At 50.9% G+C, this 18,744-nt stretch overlaps 1 protein-coding gene and 1 pseudogene across 2 annotated transcripts; both read right to left on the bottom strand.

Annotated features, from left to right (window-relative positions):
- Nucleotides 1-532: 532 nt before the first annotated feature.
- Plaur (plasminogen activator, urokinase receptor) lies at nt 533-13,722 on the bottom strand. Of its 2 annotated transcripts, XM_041653939.1 has the most exons (7): nt 13,638-13,722; nt 10,813-10,923; nt 9,197-9,340; nt 3,778-3,933; nt 3,297-3,431; nt 1,801-1,947; nt 535-1,039 (listed from the first exon to the last, which is right to left on the bottom strand). In XM_041653939.1, exons 1-7 carry the CDS (start codon nt 13,690-13,692, stop codon nt 810-812), a joined length of 978 nt encoding a protein of 325 aa, XP_041509873.1. In that variant the 5' UTR covers nt 13,693-13,722; the 3' UTR covers nt 535-809. The 2 variants fall into 2 exon arrangements, with proteins under 2 accessions (XP_041509874.1, XP_041509873.1); XM_041653940.1 differs by lacking the exons at nt 10,813-10,923; nt 13,638-13,722 and adding an exon at nt 9,527-9,565 and having other exon boundaries at nt 533-1,039.
- LOC121449481 lies at nt 12,270-12,766 on the bottom strand (annotated as a pseudogene).
- Nucleotides 13,723-18,744: the final 5,022 nt, after the last annotated feature.

Genomic DNA, 18,744 nt, shown 5'->3' with positions numbered 1-18,744 from the left:
AGGTGAGGGGCTGGGGGGAACTGGATGCTCTTCTAGAGGACCGGGGTTCAATTTCCAGCACCCACCTGGCCGGTTACAATTGTCTGTAGTTCCAGTTCCAAAGGAACTGATGCCCTCATTCAGACCTGCAGGCAGGCAAAATGCCAATGCACATAAATAAAAATAAATCAATCATTAAAAAAAAAAAACAAACAAAGCCGGGCGGTGGTGGCGCACACATTTAATCCCAGCACTCAGGAGGCAGAGGCAGGCAGATCTCTGTGAGTTCGAGGCCAGCCTGGTCTACAAGACCTAGTTCCAGGACAGGCTCCAAAGCCACAGAGAAACCCTATCTTGGAAAAAAAACAAACCAATTACAAAAAAATCAATGAGGTGAGAAGCTGAGTATTGTGGCCCACACCTTTAATCTCAGCACTCAGGAGGCAGGGAGAGGCGAATTTCTGAGTTTGAGGCTAGCCTGGTCTACAGCCAAGACCACAGAGTGAGGCCTTGTCTCAAAATAAAATCAAAGAAAAGAGACACCCCCTCCCCACTTTCATCTCAAAGCTAAATGTGACAAGCCCCTGCCTTGTTCACTGGTACAAAAATCTTTTATTTATTTATATATATATATATATATAAAATAAATTAGAGGAGTAACAATGATAATAATAACAATAGCAACAATTTTCACCAAGAGCCCCCGCTGCCTGCAGCCTTTGCTCTGCTTCTCTTCTGGTTCTTAGAAAAGTTGAGGCCCGAAGACAACACAATGGCGCACACGAGGGAGGACAAAGTCCCTGGATCCAGCCAGGGCTGGGGGCTCAACCTCAGGTCCAGAGGAGGACACCCCACAGTCTGAAGGTCAGGAGCAGGGAGACGATGAGGCTCAGGTAGGCAGCGCCTGGCTTAGGGGCAGCGCTTCTGAGGCCATTACAGCCACTGCGGTCGCAGCAGGAGACATTGAGGTGGGTCAGGAGGAAGGCGTCTGCCATGTGGGAGCCTTGGCACCAGGAAGCTGTGGCGCAGCCTCGCACAGTGTAATTCTGGTTTCCCAGCACTGAGGAAGGAGGAAGGTCAGTGAGCCAGGAATTCTCAGGAAAGAGGCAGGCTCCTAGGGTGCTGGTCGCTATAGCCAACTGCATCCCCTATTGTGAGCACTGCTCCCAAAATGTGTTCCAGGGGACCCCTGGCAGTCTCTCAGACTCACACCAGGTTTGCTCTCATAGGGACTCTAAGATGTCAGCTGGCCCTTCCGAACTTCAGAGGGTCTGAGAGATACTTTTCCAGAGAAACCCCAGGACAACTGACATTGCAACAGGCTGAACACGAAAGCAGACAGCGAGGACCAGATGTCTGATATAGATCCAGACAGGAAGAAGGTTGCGACACCATCAGCAACGACAGTCCCCTCTTTGCACATTTTCATTATGACAAACACAGGCTATTTTTTTTCCGTCATCAAAACTATTATTTATGAGGCCAGGTATAATGGGGCACGTCTTGAATCCCAGTACGTGGGAGGCAGAGGCAGACGGCTCTCTGCGAGTTTGAGGCCAGTCTGGTCTACATAGAATTCCAGGGTAGCCAGGGCTATATAGTGAGACCCTGTCTCAAAAATTATTTAGTTAATATGTAACAAGGCGGATTGTTGTTGGTTTGACAGGGCCAATCCTCTTATTGCGATTTGCCCTTTCTGCAGATCAATAACATCTTTTCCATAGGAAAATCCACCCGGGATAGGTCCTGCCCATCTGTCAATCAGTCTGGTCAGCGCCCTGTGCCCCAGAGGGTCCCCTTCCAGCTCCCACGGGACCTTACCATCTAAGCCAGTGGCCTCCAGGCACTGATTCATTGGTCCCCGGCAGTCAATGAGGGAAATCTCTTTGGAGGAACACCCATGGGTGCTGTTCCCCTCACAGCTGTAGCACTGGAAGCCATTCGGTGGTAAGCCCTGAAGATCCAGAACTTAAAGATGAAAAAAGACAGGGACCGAAGATAAGCATTGGGACCTTGCAACCATCCAACTTCTGCCCACGCTCAGCCCGAGATGCTAGGGCGCCACCTGGAGGTCATATGTGGGAACTACACCTTCTTTTGGGGTCCTGTTCTCTAGAACTGAGCCCCACCCACATCCAGCTAGGCTTTTTGGGGGACCCTTAACTAACTGTGTATTATGAAACAAGCCCTATTCGCTCAGAAGTTACCATACAGGGTGACATTGCTCACTATGACAGCCATTGGCCACCTGTCTTTCTTAAGGTTTAAATTAATTAGTTTAGCCTTCAATCCCAGCATTTGGGAGGCAGAGGCAGGAGGATCTCTGTAAATTCAAGGCCAGCATGGTCTACAAGAACTAGTTCCAGGACAGCTAGGCTTGTTCCACAGAGAAACCCTGTCTCTTAAAACCAAAAATCAACCAACCAATCAAACAAATTAATTAGTGTTACATATAATTCTAGGGCTAATAAGACGGCTCAGCAGGGGAGAAGAGTTTGAGGCCAAGGCTGATGACCTGAATTTAAGCCCTAGGACCCACACGGTGGAAGGAAGAACTGGCCCCTGAAAGTCGTCTTCTGACCTCCACACATGGACCGCGGTGTGCTCACTTACATGCATGAACATACATACATACACACACACACACACACACACACACACACACACACACACAATAAATGCAAATTTAAAAATCAAAATGATATGCGTGTACACTGTGTGACCCGCGGAGGCATCAGAACCCTTGCAGCTGGAGTTAGCGGAGATGGCTGCCCAGCGTGGATCCTGGGAACTAAATTTAGGACCTCTGGGACAGCCAGCGCTCTTAACCTCTGAGCCATCTCTCCAGCCCGTTTTTGACACCTGAGTCTGTATACTGCATGCATGCAGTACCCATGGAGTCCAGAAGAGGGCATCAGATCCCTGGAGCTGCAATTACAGTTGTGAGCAGCCGTGTGGGCGCTGGGACTCAAAACTGAGCCACCTCTCGGGCTCTATTTAATACATTTGCATGAAGTAGCTTCTTTGGCCTTAACCTCATGCTGACTGTGCTGGGATACCACAGTGGCTAGAACAGCCTGGTTCTACCTTCTTAGGACTCACGGCTTTGTCACCAGACAGTTCTGACCCAGGGTGGGCAGAGGTGTGGGTGTGTGTGTGGGGGAGTTGAGTGGGCTGCGTGTGCTGAAGGAGGGGCCCTGAACCCGGCTTCCAGGAAGAGGTAATAACTGACCCTGGAAGGAGAGAGAGGACTTAAGAGAGAGAGAACGGCAGTTTCCAGACAGAGCCAACAGTGTCCACCCCACCCTGTCCCTCACCTGGGCCACGATTGCAGTGGGTGGAGTTGCAGCATTTCAGGAAGTGAAAGGTGTGGTTGCCGTGGAAACCGGCTACGCCCGGACACCCGGGAAGACTGCCACAGCCTCTGGTGTAGTTCTCATCCTTCAAGTTCCCTGCAAGGGGCAGAGGTCAGGTTATGGTAAGGGGCTGGTTGTGGATTTGCTGCCGCTGGGTACCCCCGTTTCCTTAGAGGCCTCTTGTTTTTTAGGCTAACTTCACCCCTAGCCAAAGGACCCCACTTTTCAATTCTCCCTTTGCTGTATGATAAAGGAGGCCCATATGATAAACAGAACTTCATACATTTGTGAAATTTCCAGAAAAAACCCCTACTAAAAGAAAGGATGGATGTTCGTATGTGTGTGTGGGGGGGGGGCAGTTGCCTCTTGCTACAGTCCTGGTGCTTGAGGGCCTCCCTTAGGTACAGCCTGGAAGTGGACCTCCCTGCAGGTGAGCACTTACGTCCCATGCTCCTCAAGGTCACCACTTCAACACACTGTTCTCCAGGATAGCGGCATTGCAGGCTCTGCTCCCGGCCCCTCTCACAGCTCTGGTCCAAAGAGCTACAGGACATACACTCAAGGTACCGGCCCCGGGGAAAGGCAATCCCCCGGGCTCCTAGGAAGAAAGGAAAGGGGTGGGTTGGAGGCCCAGCTCCCGCAGAGAACTCCCCTCTGAACCCATCAGTCAATCACCAAGCCTACTTATCCCAAACCTTTCTAGAACTTAGCATGTCCTTTTCAGTCTTGGGTACCCCTCAACATCAGCCTCTGCTCTTGCCCTGACCACCTTCCATCTCGTTCTCTCACGCGGCCCTAGGAGGAAGCCTTTAAAGTCTCCTCTGCTCTACCCTCCCATAGCTCCCCACTGTTCTTAGAATAAAGCTTAGCGACCTGATTGCGGCATTCAAGGTCTACTGAAGACTGTGTCCTGGTGACCTCTCCTGCCTCACCTCCCAGCACCAGCTCCTCCCATGCGCTCTTCCATACTGGCTCCCCGGTCTCAGAACACAGCCCCTCACCAGACTCCAGCCCTTCCTCTATTCTGTTGTCTTTGTCTAGAACACCCTTCCTTAGCTCCTTAGTTTTCCCAATGCCTCCTCCTTCATCATCTTATTTATCACCTCTTCGAGGCAGGGGCTCTACCACTGAGCCACACCCCAGCCCCTCACTGGGGGATTCTAGGCAGGGGCTCTACGATCAAGTTACATTCTTAGCCCTTAAATTTTTTGAGGGGGAGGGGGATGCAAGGTCTCACAATGTAACCAGAACCCAGAATCCTTTATCTCCAGCTGTTTCATCAAATAGCACATTCTTATCTCTGCCTTTACTCTAGGATGGTCTATCTTATAGTCACGATTATCACTCACGGATGTATGAACCAAAAGATCAAAGCCTTACTTGACGGATCCATGATAACTTTGTTATTTTGCTCAAAGTGTCTAGCGGAGGCCAATTGGACCAGTTGCTTTTCCCTGGAAGCACCATGCCACCCTTTCCCCAGGCTTTGGCTCACGCCATTCTCCAGCCTGGCACAGCTTCTCTTTCCTGACCCAGGAGATTAGAGCTGGCGTCTGAGCGGAGGCAGCCCACTGGCAAGCTCAAGGCAACTAAGTGAATCATTCCACCCGGAGCCAAATCATCTATCTTGTTCAAGGAAAAATGCCTAAAAGGCCCACAGCATGCTCCTTCCCTCAAACATCCACGAAAACCAAAAGCAGATCTTTCTCCAGGCACCGTGGTGCATTCCTGTCACCCCTGGACTTTGGTGGGTAAGGCTGGAAGATGGCAAGTTTTGGGGCTAGCCTGGGGTACATAGCGAGACTGGGTCGCAGGAAAACAGACAGGAATTTCCAGCACACTTCTTCCCAGGATGCTGTCTGACTGTGGGTCATGTGACCTTCAGGAGGCATCTTAGTTCCTTTTTTATTTCCTCATTGTCCATTCACAAATCTCTCTCCAGTCTCACAAATGATCTTACCCATCATGGCGATGGCAGTGGAGAGAACCACGTGGGAGACTGGGGCAGGAGGATTCCCTAAGTGAGGCTGGGGTGTGGCTCAGTGGTAGAGACCCTGCCTAGAATCCCTAGTGAGGGGCTGGGGTTTGGCGCAGCCGTACACAACTGGCATACTCAAGACCCTGTCTTCCATTTGCGGTACTAAAAACAAAGGCCTGACATGCATTTCTGTGTAGTGTTGCCTTGGGTTCTCCTGCCACCACACACCTGAGTCTCTACCTGCCTCTGCCATGGTGTGGATGTAGCTCGGTTTTCAGAGTGGTAGAGTGAGAGGGAAGGACCTTTATGGCAGGGAGCAAGTGGGAAGCTGTCCAGTCGTTCACAGCATGGTTTTAGGAAGGGATTAATTAATAAATTAATTTTGGAAAGGAATTTGAGTTGACTCCCAGGAATTAAAACTGTTCTTAATTTTTTTCCTTCAGAAGAGGGCATAGAACCCTGGAAGTGGAGTTATTGCCTGATGTGGGTACTGGGAACTGAACGTGGGTCCTCTGGAAGAGCAGTCAATGTCTTAACCACTGAGCCACCCCAGTCTGTGGTTTCCTGTGTTTTCGATTCTCCCTCAGCATGCAGTCACGAGGTGATGGGGTTTGGGAGCGGGTGTAGTGTGCTTGCGTGTGTTGGGGGAAGAGCTCTGGCTGGAGCCAGCGGCACGTTGTGTGGACGTCCTGTCTCTCGAACCGCAAGCTACAGAAGTATTTTCCCGTCTTTATTTATTTGGGTTGCTCTTATTTGATTGGTTTTTTGAGAGTAGGTCTTCCTCTGCAGTCTGGAACCTGCTAAATGGACCTGGCTGGCCTGGAATTTACAGAAATCCTTCTACCGCACCCTCCATGTGTGGGATTATAGGCGTATGCCACCATGCTGGGATGATAGGCATATGCCACCATGCCAGACTGTAGCTCTTTTCTTTACAGCTTAGTTGGCGCTGGCTGGACAAACTTGAGGACCTGAATTTGATCCCCAGAACTAATTATAGTAGCACAGGCCTGTGACCCCAGTCTTGGGCGTTGGGGGAGAGTCTGGAGGATGACTTAGGCTTGCTGGCTGCCAGTCTATCTTCAAGTCTAGCGAGACTTAGGAAGAGAATAAAGTGGAGAGTGACAGAATAGAACACTCATCTCCTTCCTCTGGCTATATGTGCACGCACACACATGTACACGCATGAGCACACATGCATGCATGTGAGCACACAATGCTCGCACACATGTACATACACGCACATATGTGCATACATGTGCACACACACGAGCGCACGTATCCACATGTGTATGCTCACACATGCATACACATGGGCTCACACAGTGCTGACATACTCATGCACACACACGAACACACATAAACACACACAAACACACAGCTCTAAATTATTCTTTTCCATCCCTTTTAATCAGTCAACGTCTGTCCTAGAACTCGCCATCCTCCTCACCCAGCTTCCCAAGTGCTTCCCTCTCAGGTGCCCATAGCCATGTTCAGCTCCTGATGGGCTGATCTGTCTCAGCTCCCCCTTCACCTCCTGGCTAGGGTCTCAGGGTGTCTGAGGTGGCTACTGGCACCTCACTAGCTCAGTCCCATGTGTCTTGGGGGAAGCTCAGCTCACTGCTGCTGGGACACCTCACGTCTGCACGTATGCTTGCCAAACACTGGAGGGAAAATTGTTTCCAGATCAGGGGACCCTGCCCCCACCCAGCCGCCTGCGTCTCTCGACCCTCTCCCCGTGGCTGTTTCCTTTCACAGCGCTGAGTCAGTGAGTTGGAAGAGGGCTCGGGAATGAACCGTGCCACCTGTGAAACTTTGTCTGCCTTCTCTCTTCCAAGAATCACAGGGCCCCGAGTTCCTTCCTCCGCTGTATACTCTTCCGAGACTCTGTCATTTGTCCAGCTTCATGGCTGTCACCCGCAAAAGCATTACACCGACATAAGGGACTCCGTCGCGCCCGGAAAAAGAAGCTTCTATCCTCGGGTCACATATCACTGAGGTCTCCTTTTCTACCTGCCAAAGCTATTCCATCAGGACAGTTGTGTCCCTGCCCAGCGTAACTGTCGTCTGGCTACCTTTTTCGTGGACAACCTCACCCTCATCCACCCGTGCTCATTTCCCCTCATGGTCTAGTTCTCTTGAATCTGTCTCCCATGCTAAGGGCAGAAACATTTGTCAAAAATAGAAGTGTGGGTTGGGGGTGATAAAAAAATAGGAGAGAGGGTCTAGGGACGTGGTGCATTTGGTAGAGCGCTTGCCTAGCCTGCAAAAAGCTCTGTGTTCCATCGCCAGCACCGAATAAAGCCGGTGTGGTTGGTGCATGCCTAGGATCCCAGCACTCAGGAGGTGGAGGCGGGAAGACCAGGCATTCCGAGCTACCCATGGCCACTTGGCAAGTTCAAAGCCAGAGAGGGCTATCTAAGAAACAAACAACAAACAAACAAACAAACAAAAAACAGACATGGCAGCACTGGAGGCAGAGGCAGGCGGATCTCTGTGAGTTTGAGGCCAGCCTGGTCTACAGAGTGAGTTCCAGGACAGCCAGGGCTCCATAGTAGAGAGACCTTGTCTCAAAAACAAAAGCAAACCAATATACAAATAAACTAATCCAGGGTCATCAAGATGGTTCAGCGGGTACAGCCAAACCTGAAGACCCGGGTCCAAGACCCGTGACCATCACAATAGAATAAGAGAAGCAACGCTCACAAGTTGACCTTTGACCTTCACGGGTAACATGGAAAGCATCTGCACACACTTAAACCAATACATATATTTATATATATAAAAGGAAACTACGCACACAATACTCAGCCCTGCACCAGAGATGGCTTGTAGGTAGTCGGAAGAAGAGACAAACCAGGCACAAAGGCAGTCTCTTCCCTCATGAGGACCATGGGAAGTGGGCCCTCATAATCAATTCCCACCCAGGGCCAACCCTGCAGGAAGAGCAGCAAGGAGTGCTGCTCCTTCCTCATCTGCCCTGGCCCTCTCTGTGTGCACTTGGACGGCTGATCACACCCTAAAGCCGTCAATCAAAAGGCTCATGAACTTCTCTTTTATCTGCTCACTGATCCCACACATTCCTCATCAAGGATCATCTCTTTTGTTGTTGTTGGGGAGGAAAACAAAGATATCACACATACTAGGCAGGGGCTCTACCACTGAGCCACACCCACAACCCTACTTTTTTAGATTAAAACATTTTAAATGTTTAATGATGATGATGGTGTGTGTGTGTGTGTGTGTGTGCAGGTCAGGGGGGCTACTTTGGAGAGAGTCAGTTCCCCCATTCCACCTTTACATGGGATTCAGGCATTGAATTCAGGTCACAAGACCTGAGCGACAGGCACCTTTACCCAAGGTGCCATCTCTCTGGTCCTTTCTAGTTTTTTTTTTTTTTATTGAGACTGAGTCTGAACACCCCACTGACCTTCAGTGTGTCATCTGCCTGTATCAGCATCAGGCAAGTTCCACCGAGCCTGGCGGATGTGTCGTCAAACACGTGACAGTCAGGTTTGTCACCTCACAGCCCAGGGATGCTTTTATAATCCCATAGTATTGGAATGGCTAGGTGTGGCAGCTCAGAGTTATAATCTCAGCCCTCAGGAAGCTGAGGCAGGAGGATCTCCCATTGTCAGCCAGCCTGAACTAGACAGTGTATCTCAAGTGTCTCATCCAAGCAAAACAATTAGGTGTGAGAATATTTCGAGATGGAGAGGGAGATGATTTGGGAGACACGACTGGGAGAAGTGACATGGGGCTGGGCTGGAGAGGGATGAGCGAGGTCCCAGAGTAAGGAACAGCCTTGGTGCTGGGGTGAAGGATGTAGGTCTGGGAATGGAATCGTGGCTTCAGCTGGGGGTGGCGAGGACACCCAACTCACCAGGCCTCGGTCTGTTGCAGCCGTCTGTGGCACACACGACCTCTGCCAGGCTGATGATCTTGGAGTTCACCCGGTAACTCATGGTCCTGTTGGTCTTCTCATAATGGGCACAGTCTCTCATCACCACCTCCAGTTCTTCATCAGCTAGGAGGAATACAGGTATAGTCCGCTAGAGGGTCCCTAGTCCCGACAAGTCCCTGACACTCCTGGTCTGGGGTCATCCGCCCCTAGTGCCACTCCTGGTCTCGGGGTCACCCGCCCCTAGTGCCACTCCTTGTTTGGATCAATTCTGTTATTTTCTAGAATTATCTTCCCCTCACCCATGCACACCATTGGGATTTTCTGGATCCATCTACAACTCTCTCCCAAGGTGAATGAAGCCAGCATGGAGGTGCCTTCAATAGAAAGAAAAACACTAACGTTTCTGAGATAGGGTCTTGCTATGTAGCCCAGACTGGTTTGGAGGTCCCAACCCCCTTGCCTCCACTCTCCAGCAGTAGGGCTACAGGTGTGTCCCGAAGCACCAGCTCTTTAGTACCAGGTGCTTTAACCTGCTCCGCTGTCCCTCTACCCTTATCTTAGGTAGGTTTTGTGTTGGTTTGTTTGTTTTTTGAGACAGGGTTTCTCTGTGTAGCCCTGGCTGTCCTGGAACTCACTCTGTAGACCAGGCTGGTCTCGAACTCAGAGATCCTCCTGTCTCTGCCTACAGAGTGCTCAGATTAAGGGTGTGCGCCACCACGGCCCTGCTGTCTCGGATAGTTACATTTAAGTCAGATGTGGTGGTGCACACTTATAATCCCAGTCTTTAGGAGGCATGTTCAAGGTTATCCTTGGCTACATTGCAAGTTTAAGGCTAGCCTGGGCTACATGAGACCCTGTCTTAAAAATAATCCAGGACCAAACAACAACAACCAAACCAAATCAAATGTCCCCCCCCCATGTACCACTAACCCCAAAGCAATGCAAAAATATTTGGTATTGCTGTGTGTAGCACATGTGCCAATTTATGCCCTCCAGGGTCTCACCAACATGTTTCTTTTTTAGGATTTTTTTTTTTCGACACAGGGTTTCTTTGTGTAGCCCTGGCTGTCCCGGAACTAGCTCTGTAGACCAGGGGCCTTGAACTCACAGAGATCTGTCTGCCTCTGCCTCGCCAGTACTGGGATTAAAGGCATTGGGCTTCTCACTGATACTTTATTTTAAAAAATATTTTTAGATAGATTTTATTATTTTGCGTGTATGAGTGTTTTGCCTGCATGCGTGTCTGTGCACGATATTCGTGCCTGCTGCCCGAGGAGGTGGTGAGCTGCCATGTGGGTGCTGCGAATTGAACCTGGGTCCTTTTCAAGATCCAAGCGTTTGTGTGTCTGTAGGTGAGTACGTGCACGAAAGTGCAGGGGAGGGCGTCGGTGATCTCCTTCCTGGAGCTGGCTACGGTGGTTGTGCACCAGCCCACGTGGATCTCTGGACTGAATTCAGGGCTACTGGAGAAGCAGCTGGTCTTAGGTGCTGAGCCGTCTCTCCAGCCTCCTTAGATGTTTAAACATCTGCATTTCCTTACTGTCTGGAGAGAGAAGGTTTTCTAGCCTATTGTTGGTGGTGGGGGTCGACCTTACCTTCCCACTCACGAAGCACCGTGGTCCTGCAAAGATCCTCGTTCAGGTCACACTCCTTCACCAAGCAGTCTTGGTTACTCTCACACTGCAGGCATTTCAGGCCCTGGCAGGCTGCGAGGGGAAGAGAGGGAGGTGGTCAACAGGTTCAGAGCCAGGATCTGCTCCCTTCCCCCCAGCTATATAGTCCAAGCGGACCTCAAACTCACAGTAACCCTCCTGCCTCAGCCTCCTGTGTGCTGGGATTACAGACATGCATCAGCTGCCGTTTGTTGTTCACTCTGGCCTCTTGCAGGACTTCTAACCCTGGCTCCCATTTCGGTGCTGTGTCCTTCCAGTATGACCTCGGTCAGTTCTGTTACGTGGATCTCCTATCCACTGGAGATCCAGGTTCCACCCCTTTCGGTAGCTTCTCTACAGTGCTCTCTCCAAGACCTGAGCTTCATCCTGAAGCTATAACCTCACCCATCAGCCCTCCAAAATTAGGTGAGTGAGCTCCAAAAGCATTCTTCTTACCTCCCCAACACCTCTGCTAGGTTCTAGCTCCACCTTAGCTCCGCCCTCACCCAGGCGCTAGCCCCGCCCCACAACTCCTGCCCATCTTCCTTCTCTAGCTCCGCCCAGTATTCTAGCCGAACCGACTTCCTTAGCCCTGCTTCAGACTGTAATCTCTACTATAACCACGCCCTCTGACTCTTCCCTTAAATTTTCTTCCTACATTTATATTATTTCATTGATCATTTTTGAAATGGTCTCATTACATATGTATAGTCTGGAATTCTATGCAAACCAGGCGGGCCTTGAATGCGGAGATCCACCTGCCTCCGTTTAAGGGCATTTTCCCACAACATTCTGCTCTGTCCGGACTTCACCTTAATTACATAGACCAGAGGTTCTCAGCCTTCCTAATGTCGCGACCCTTTAATACAGTTTCTCATGTTGTGGTGACGCTCTAACAAAATTATTTTCTTTGCTACTTCTTTTTATTTTATTTTATATTTATTTATTTATTTATTTATTTATTTTTTGGTTTTTCGAGACAGGGTTTCACTGTAGTTTTAGAGCCTGTCCTGGAACTAGCTTTTGTAGACCAGGCTGGCCTCTAACTCACAGAGATCCGCCTGCCTCTGCCTCCCGGGGCTGGGATTAAAGGTGTGCACCACCACCGCCCAGCTCCTTGCTATTTCATAACTGTACTTTGCTACTGTTATTAATCATAATTATCTGTGTTTTCCGATGGTCTTTGGCGACCCCTGTAAATCGAACCTAAATCGGGTCATAGACCCACCACAGCACCTAAAAGTTAGTCCCGCTCCTGGCCCCTCCCCTGGCTTGGAGCCCCTCCTCCAGGTCTTCTAATTCTTCCTCAAATTCGTGGCCCCGCCCCAGACATCCTAGGTTCTTTTTTTTTTTTTTTAGGATTATGAATGAGGCAATTTATTAACCCAGCATCCTTTGTCCTAATGCTTCTTGTTGGCAGCTGCCACCTGTACGGCAATCCTGTCCAGATCTCTCTGTCCCTGAGGTGTTAGCTTGCGGCCCCCGTCCTGGTCCTTTTTCACCATTTTCAGTCCCTCCAGGGCTTGGAGAACGCGGCGGGCCACACTCTTGGAGCCTCTGCTGAAGTGGCTGGGCCTGACACCGTTTCTCTGCCGTCCTCCATAGATCTTGGTCATGGAGCCAACCCCGGCACCACCACGCAGGTACAGGTGCTATGTTGTAGAGGCAGCTCGCGTGTAGAACCAGTTCTCATCATAGGGGGCAAGCTCTTTATGTTTTGCCAGCTTGACTGTGTCCACCCATTCGGGGACTTTCAGCTTCCCGGACTTTTTGAGGAAGGCTGCCAGAGCTCTGACGAACTCCTGCTGGTTAACGTCTTTTACAGTAACTCCAGGCATCGTGCGGCCTCCGCGCTGCTAGCCAGGGGAAAGGGGGACATCCTAGGTTCTAATCAGGACCAGAGCTCCAGCCTATTAGGCTCTGGATCCTCCCCAGTTTTCCAGTCACGTTCCCGGAACAGAAAGGCTAGGTAACTGTCCTAAACCACACAGCCTGCTCCGAACCCAGGTGGTAGCCCCACTAAAGGCTCCTCTCCGCGGGGCTGTCATCCCTGGGCTCTAATTCACGGTAAGAGCCGTCTGCGACCCCGAGGTCCCGTCTGCAACTCAGAGCCGGCCTGCTCTGCGCCAGGTCGCCTTTCTACGCCAAGAGCCCCTCCCCTTTGCACCCCCACCCGTACCCCCTCCAGATCCCTGGCCACCCGGACCTCCTGCGTAGGTCCCCTTCCCAGACCATTAGTCAGCCCCGGCCTCTCGCGGATCCGGAGGGTTATTCACCGCCCTAAACGCTGACTCAATTCCTTCCCCATTTCCTCTGCTTTCTCAACACCTTTCCCCCTACACTTCCTGGAGGAAGCAGGTGAGGAAGTAGCGAAAGCCAAATGTACTCGAGGGACGGGTCCGTTGGAAATGCTGGGGGGGGGGGCGATCTCCCTCCTACCCCAAAGCTGGATCCCATCCCCACCGAAAAGAGAACACTGTGGGAAGCGGCCCCCGGGAGTCACATTCAATCGCTAGCTGTGCAATTTGGCACCAGCTACTTAACGTCTCTGTGCCTCCCGCATCCTGCAGTTTGACTTTGCAGAGCCTGGGACAGCGCCAGAGATCGGTTTGCTAAATGAATGCCTCCGGGCGTCTAAATGTGCCACGTGGGATGTCTAAATGTGTTCTGGAGAACACACCCCAAGAGTAGTTGGGTGGGAGGAGAAGGGTTGAGTGCTGGGCTCCCTTCCCCCTAACTCACCCCGGCTGTCATCACCCAGTCCTTACCTGGGACCCAGGCCGTCAGCAGCAGCAGCAGTAGCAGCCTCCCCCTGAGGCCCATGCTCGCTCTGGGTGTCTCCCTTCACCTCTGCTCTAGAGGGAGAGGAGCGCAGGGAAGGAGACAGTTTTATGGCCCAAGGGCTCCGCCCACCGTTTGCTTAAGCGTGAGTCAGCCCGGGTTGTGTGGGTGCCTCTCCTTCCTCCTCCCTAGCCCACAAAGCTACCCATCCCAGGAGGCCTGACTCAGGGTCTCTGAGGTCACAACCCTGTCATCCCATTCGCTTTGTTCAAATCCCAGGTGTCCTAGGACGGTGGAATGTGGCTAAGTGCCGGATAGTAGAAGGGTCAGGGAGGGGAAACCATAGGAGTCTAGTTAGGAGGGAGGTGAGCTTTGCAGTGAACTACCTAGAAACAGTTGAGGCAGGTGTGTGGTCTGCAATCCTGGTACCCGGCAGGCAGAGGTAGAGGCAGATCTCTGAGTTCAAGGCCAGCCTGGTCTACAGAGTGAGTTCTAGGACAGCCAGGGCTACACAGAGAAATCCTATCTCAAAACAAAATAGAAAGAGAGGAAGAGAGAAAGAAAGAGAGGAAGGAAGGAAGGAAGGAAGAAAGGAAGGAAAGAAGGAAGGAAGGAAGGAAGGAAGGAGCAAAGGTTAAAACCATCTCTGGCCCTGACTGTTTCTTATCAACCAGAGTTTTCATATATAAATGTATATATACATACATACATACATACATACATGCATACATACATACATGGCTTCTCTTTGTAGCCCTGTCTGTCCTGGAACTCACTCTGTAGACCAAGCTGGTCTTTTTTTTTTTTTTTTTTTTTTTATTTATTGTGTATACAATAGTCTGTGTGTATGCCTGCAGGCCAGAAGAGGGCACCAGACCCCATTACAGATGGTTGTGAGCCACCATGTGGTTGCTGGGAATTGAACTCAGGACCTTTGGAAGAGCAGGCAATGCTCCTAACCTCTGAGCCATCTCTCCAGCCCCCACCAAGCTAGTCTTGAACTCACAGAGATCTGCCTGCTGCAGAATCACGGGCATGGTACCACACCTTGCCCAGGCAGAGCAGTGCCATGCAGAGGACACATCTAGAACAGAACACTGACTCGCCAAAATGGAGGGCTCACCAAGCTCTTCAGCACCTCCCCCAAAACCGCCTTTGTGTTTGACACCATTCCAGGAACAGTGGACACCACAGGAAATGAAGCAAGGGTTCCACCCTCGTGGCTGTGAAGTGGGGAAGATGTCTTGTTATCTAATCTTTTGCATCAGGAAAAAATGTTGAAGGAAGAGCAAGGGTACCAGGGAAAGGCAAGCTCCTCTGTGAGGGAGTCTCACTGTAGCTGGGAAAGAAGTCTAGTGGGGGCCCAGGGAAACAGAAACTGGGAGAGAGACACAGGGAAGAGACAGTCAGTGCAAAGGCCCCAAGGGCACAGAATCACAAGCAGGTCAGTGTGACTGGTGTGTGGGAACCCGAGAAAGCAGAAAGCAATGAGTGAGTAGCAGCTACCTGTACAGTAGTGATCTCACAGTGTGTCTCCTGAATCACCGAGGCCTGAGCTAGGAAGGATGGAGCCCAAGGCATCCCTCTACCACAGAGCCACACCCCAGCCCCTCACTGGGGGATTCTAGGCAGGGGCTCTACCACTGAGTCACACCCCAGCCCCTCACTGGGGGATTCTAGGCAGGGGCTCTACCACTGAGCCACACTCCCACTTCTTAATTTAATAATTTTAAGATAAGCCAAAAGGAAAAGAAAAAGTTCCAAATAAAATGCTTTCTCCTAAGAGATCATAATTCAACAAATAAGAAAATGGGACTGACTGGGTGGTGGTGGCTCACGCCTTTAATCTCAGCATTCGAGAGGCAAAGAACAGGTGGATGGATCTCTGTGAGTTCAAGCCCAGACTGATCTACAGAGCAAGTTCCAGGACAGGACAACCAGGGCTACACAAAGAAACTGTGAAAAAAAAAAACAACCCAAACCAAGCACACAAACAAAAGCCCACCTTCCTGCACTTTGCAGTACTGTCAACATTGTGTGAACCCGTGACCCACTATGGTCAGTCATGTTTGGCTCCAGAACGAGCTCTCTCATCCCCTTTGAGGCAGGAGCTGTGTTTTTTAACCCAGCCAGCAAGACTCCAAATTCTTCTTCCTGAGTGACAAGGAAGCTGGGGCGGAGCCAGGGAGTCTGAGGTCAGTGGCTGTCACCCTGCTGGTGGCCAGGATGGACCACTCCCTGGCTGTGTCACCCTGAGCCAACACAGGCCTTCTGTTTCCTTTCTTGGAAAACGGCCCCTTTTGGGGTGGTGTGGGGACTGAACAGTGGGCTGGGCTGGGGCGAGGCGCAGGGTTCCATCCCCAGCTCTCCAGCACGCCAGGCATGGTGAGGGACAACTGTCATTTCAGTGTTCTGGAAGCTGAGGTAGGGGGATCAGGAGCGTTGGCACTATCGGGGTCTGTCACCTTCGTCGCCCCTACATAGCTGTCTCCTTCCATACCCTGCTCCTCAGCTGTGACTTTGTATTGTGCTGACTTTTGGGAGGTTCCAGCGAGGGGTTGAAGTAGGGCACAAAGGAAGGTGCCAAGTCACCGATACCTGTAGAAAAATTGCAGGAATGTCCACTCCTTCCTTCTGGTGACTCACCTGGGTCTCATTCTGCTGCTGGACTGTGGGCGAGGCTCAGCACGTGGGGGCTTCCCCAGCCTGAGGAAGGAAAGATGAAGTGAAGGGATGAGGGCAGGAGACAGGAACTGAGAGACAGTGAGATGAGGAATTGTTGAGAGGGAAGGGGGAGAGAGAGAGAACACAGAGACAGCAACACAGTCAAGGAGTTAGAGGGATAGATGGAGAAAGAGAGACTGACAGAAAGAGTCTGGGAGAGCTGGGGTGTAGCTCAGTGGTAAAGCCCCTGCCTAGAATCCCCCAGTGAGAACTGGGGTATGGCTCAGTGGTAGAGCCCCTGCCTAGAATCCCCCAGTGAGGACTGGGGTATGGCTCAGTGGTAGAGACCCTGCCTAGAATCCCCCAGTGAGGGCTGGGGCGTGGCTCAGTGGTTTAGCCCCTGCCTAGAATCCCCCAGTGAGGGGCTGGGAAGTGTGGCTTGGTGGTAGAGCATTTGCCTAGGACATGTTGGGCCCTGGGTTTGGGTCCTGGAATCTCAAGGGTGGGGGGACAGAAGGCATTGGAACCCCTAGAACGTGGGAGTCACGTGCACTGTGGAGAACTATACCTGGATCTTCTGGAAGAGCAACTAGTGCTTTTAACTGCTGAGCCATTCTCCAGCTCCCCCCACTAAATTTCAAAATTTAGTGCTGGGTGTAGTGGCACAGGGCTTTAATTTCAGCACTTGGGGAGGCATAGGCAGCCAGGGCTACATAGAGAAACCCTGTCTCAAAATAATAATAACGGTAACAACAACAATAATATGTAAAAAGAACTTTAGTTCTGGGGATGTAACCTGGGATGGAATGCACCTGTGACCTTTGTGCATGCTAGACCACGTCCCAACCCCTCTCTCGGGGATTCTGGGTAAGAGTGCTATCATTCAGCCATACTTTTGATCATTTCTTTTCTCTATTTGTGTGTTTGTGTGTATTATTGAAACAGGGTCTCACTGTGAATCCCTGGCTAACCTCTGGTTCCTGGCAATCATCCTGCCTCAGCCTCCATCACCCTCTCCCTTTGGTGTTTTTGAGACATGGTCTTTGTATGTAGCCCAGGCTTGCCTCAACCTCCCAATCCAGCGAGGGACGTTTTAAATGAGGCTGTCCCCCCATTTGCATGTTACTGGGTGCCTGTGGGTGCAGGGTCTGTTTTGAGGACAAATCTACATGGCCAGTCCTCACCACAGATAAGGAAACTGAGCCCCTAGGACATGTGGCAGCTCCCCTTCCCGTCCTCCCATCCTGAAACTTGCCCATGTGACTGGAAATAGAAAGGATTCTTGGGGCTGGGGAGATGATGGCTCAATGGTTGAAAGCGCCCGTTCTTAGAGAGGACCAAGAATCAGTTCGCAGCACCCTCATGGTGGCTCACAGCCTCGTCCAGTCTCTCAGGGCACCACCGTGCACGTAGTGTACATGCTGGTAGAACACTTATACACATAAAATAAAATAAAGCTTTAAGGATATCTTTTACAAAGATTCTGGAAGGCGGCTGGAGAGATAGCTCAGCAGTGAGAAATGCTTGCTGCTCTTCCAGACAACCTGAGCTCGGTTCCCAACACTCACACCCACCAGTAACTCCAATTCCAGGGGATCCAATGCTCTCTTCTCACCTCTGGGTGCCCATAGTCATGCAACACGCACACGCACACACACACACACACACACACACACGCACATACACACACGCGCACAAGAACACATGAACATACATTGTTGCATGTGCAATCATGCACATATGTATTTGCACACACACTTGTGTATACATACACATGCAAATAGCACACTTGCGTGTGCACACACACACACATACACTCATGCACACAGTATGGCTACAGGCCCCTGCTTTCTTGCACCCACTGTTCTCCCCACCCTGCTCTGCTCCAATCTTTTCCTAACAGTGAGATAAGCCGTATTTCGTAAAGATTGCCGCTTTCTACGCAGGATGTGTGCGCCTCTCTCAATTGGGCATCTTCCTGTGGTTTGTGTGACTAATTGTGCTACCATAAAGAGCTCTGTGTCCAGCTGCTGTGGTCTAAACCATAACCCAGCATCGAGGAGTCTGAGGCAGAAGGATAGGGAGCATGAGATCCTCAGGATTACACAATGAGAACACCCCTGCTTTTCTTCACCCCTGGTTTTCAGTTCGGGGAGTGATGGAGGAGGGTCATCTTTCTATCTGTTGTTTCATTGGTTACGTAATAAAGAAACTGCTTGGCCTCTGATAGGACAGAAAATTAGGTAGGCAGAGTAGACAGAACAGAATGACAAAATGCTGGGAGAAAGAAGCTGAGTCAGTGAGTCGCCATGATTCTGCCACTCCAGACAGACACAGGTTAGGATCTTCCCTGGTAAGCCAGCTCGTGGGCTACACAGATTACTAGAAATGGATAGATCAATATGAAAGAGCTAGCCAATAAGAGACTGG

The sequence above is a fragment of the Microtus oregoni genome, unplaced genomic scaffold (genome assembly GCF_018167655.1).
Source record: "Microtus oregoni isolate MIOR12 unplaced genomic scaffold, Mior012 000006F_ref0000085, whole genome shotgun sequence".
NCBI classification, from domain to species: Eukaryota; Metazoa; Chordata; class Mammalia; order Rodentia; family Cricetidae; genus Microtus; species Microtus oregoni.
This window is presented reverse-complemented; position numbering and strand designations above follow the sequence as displayed.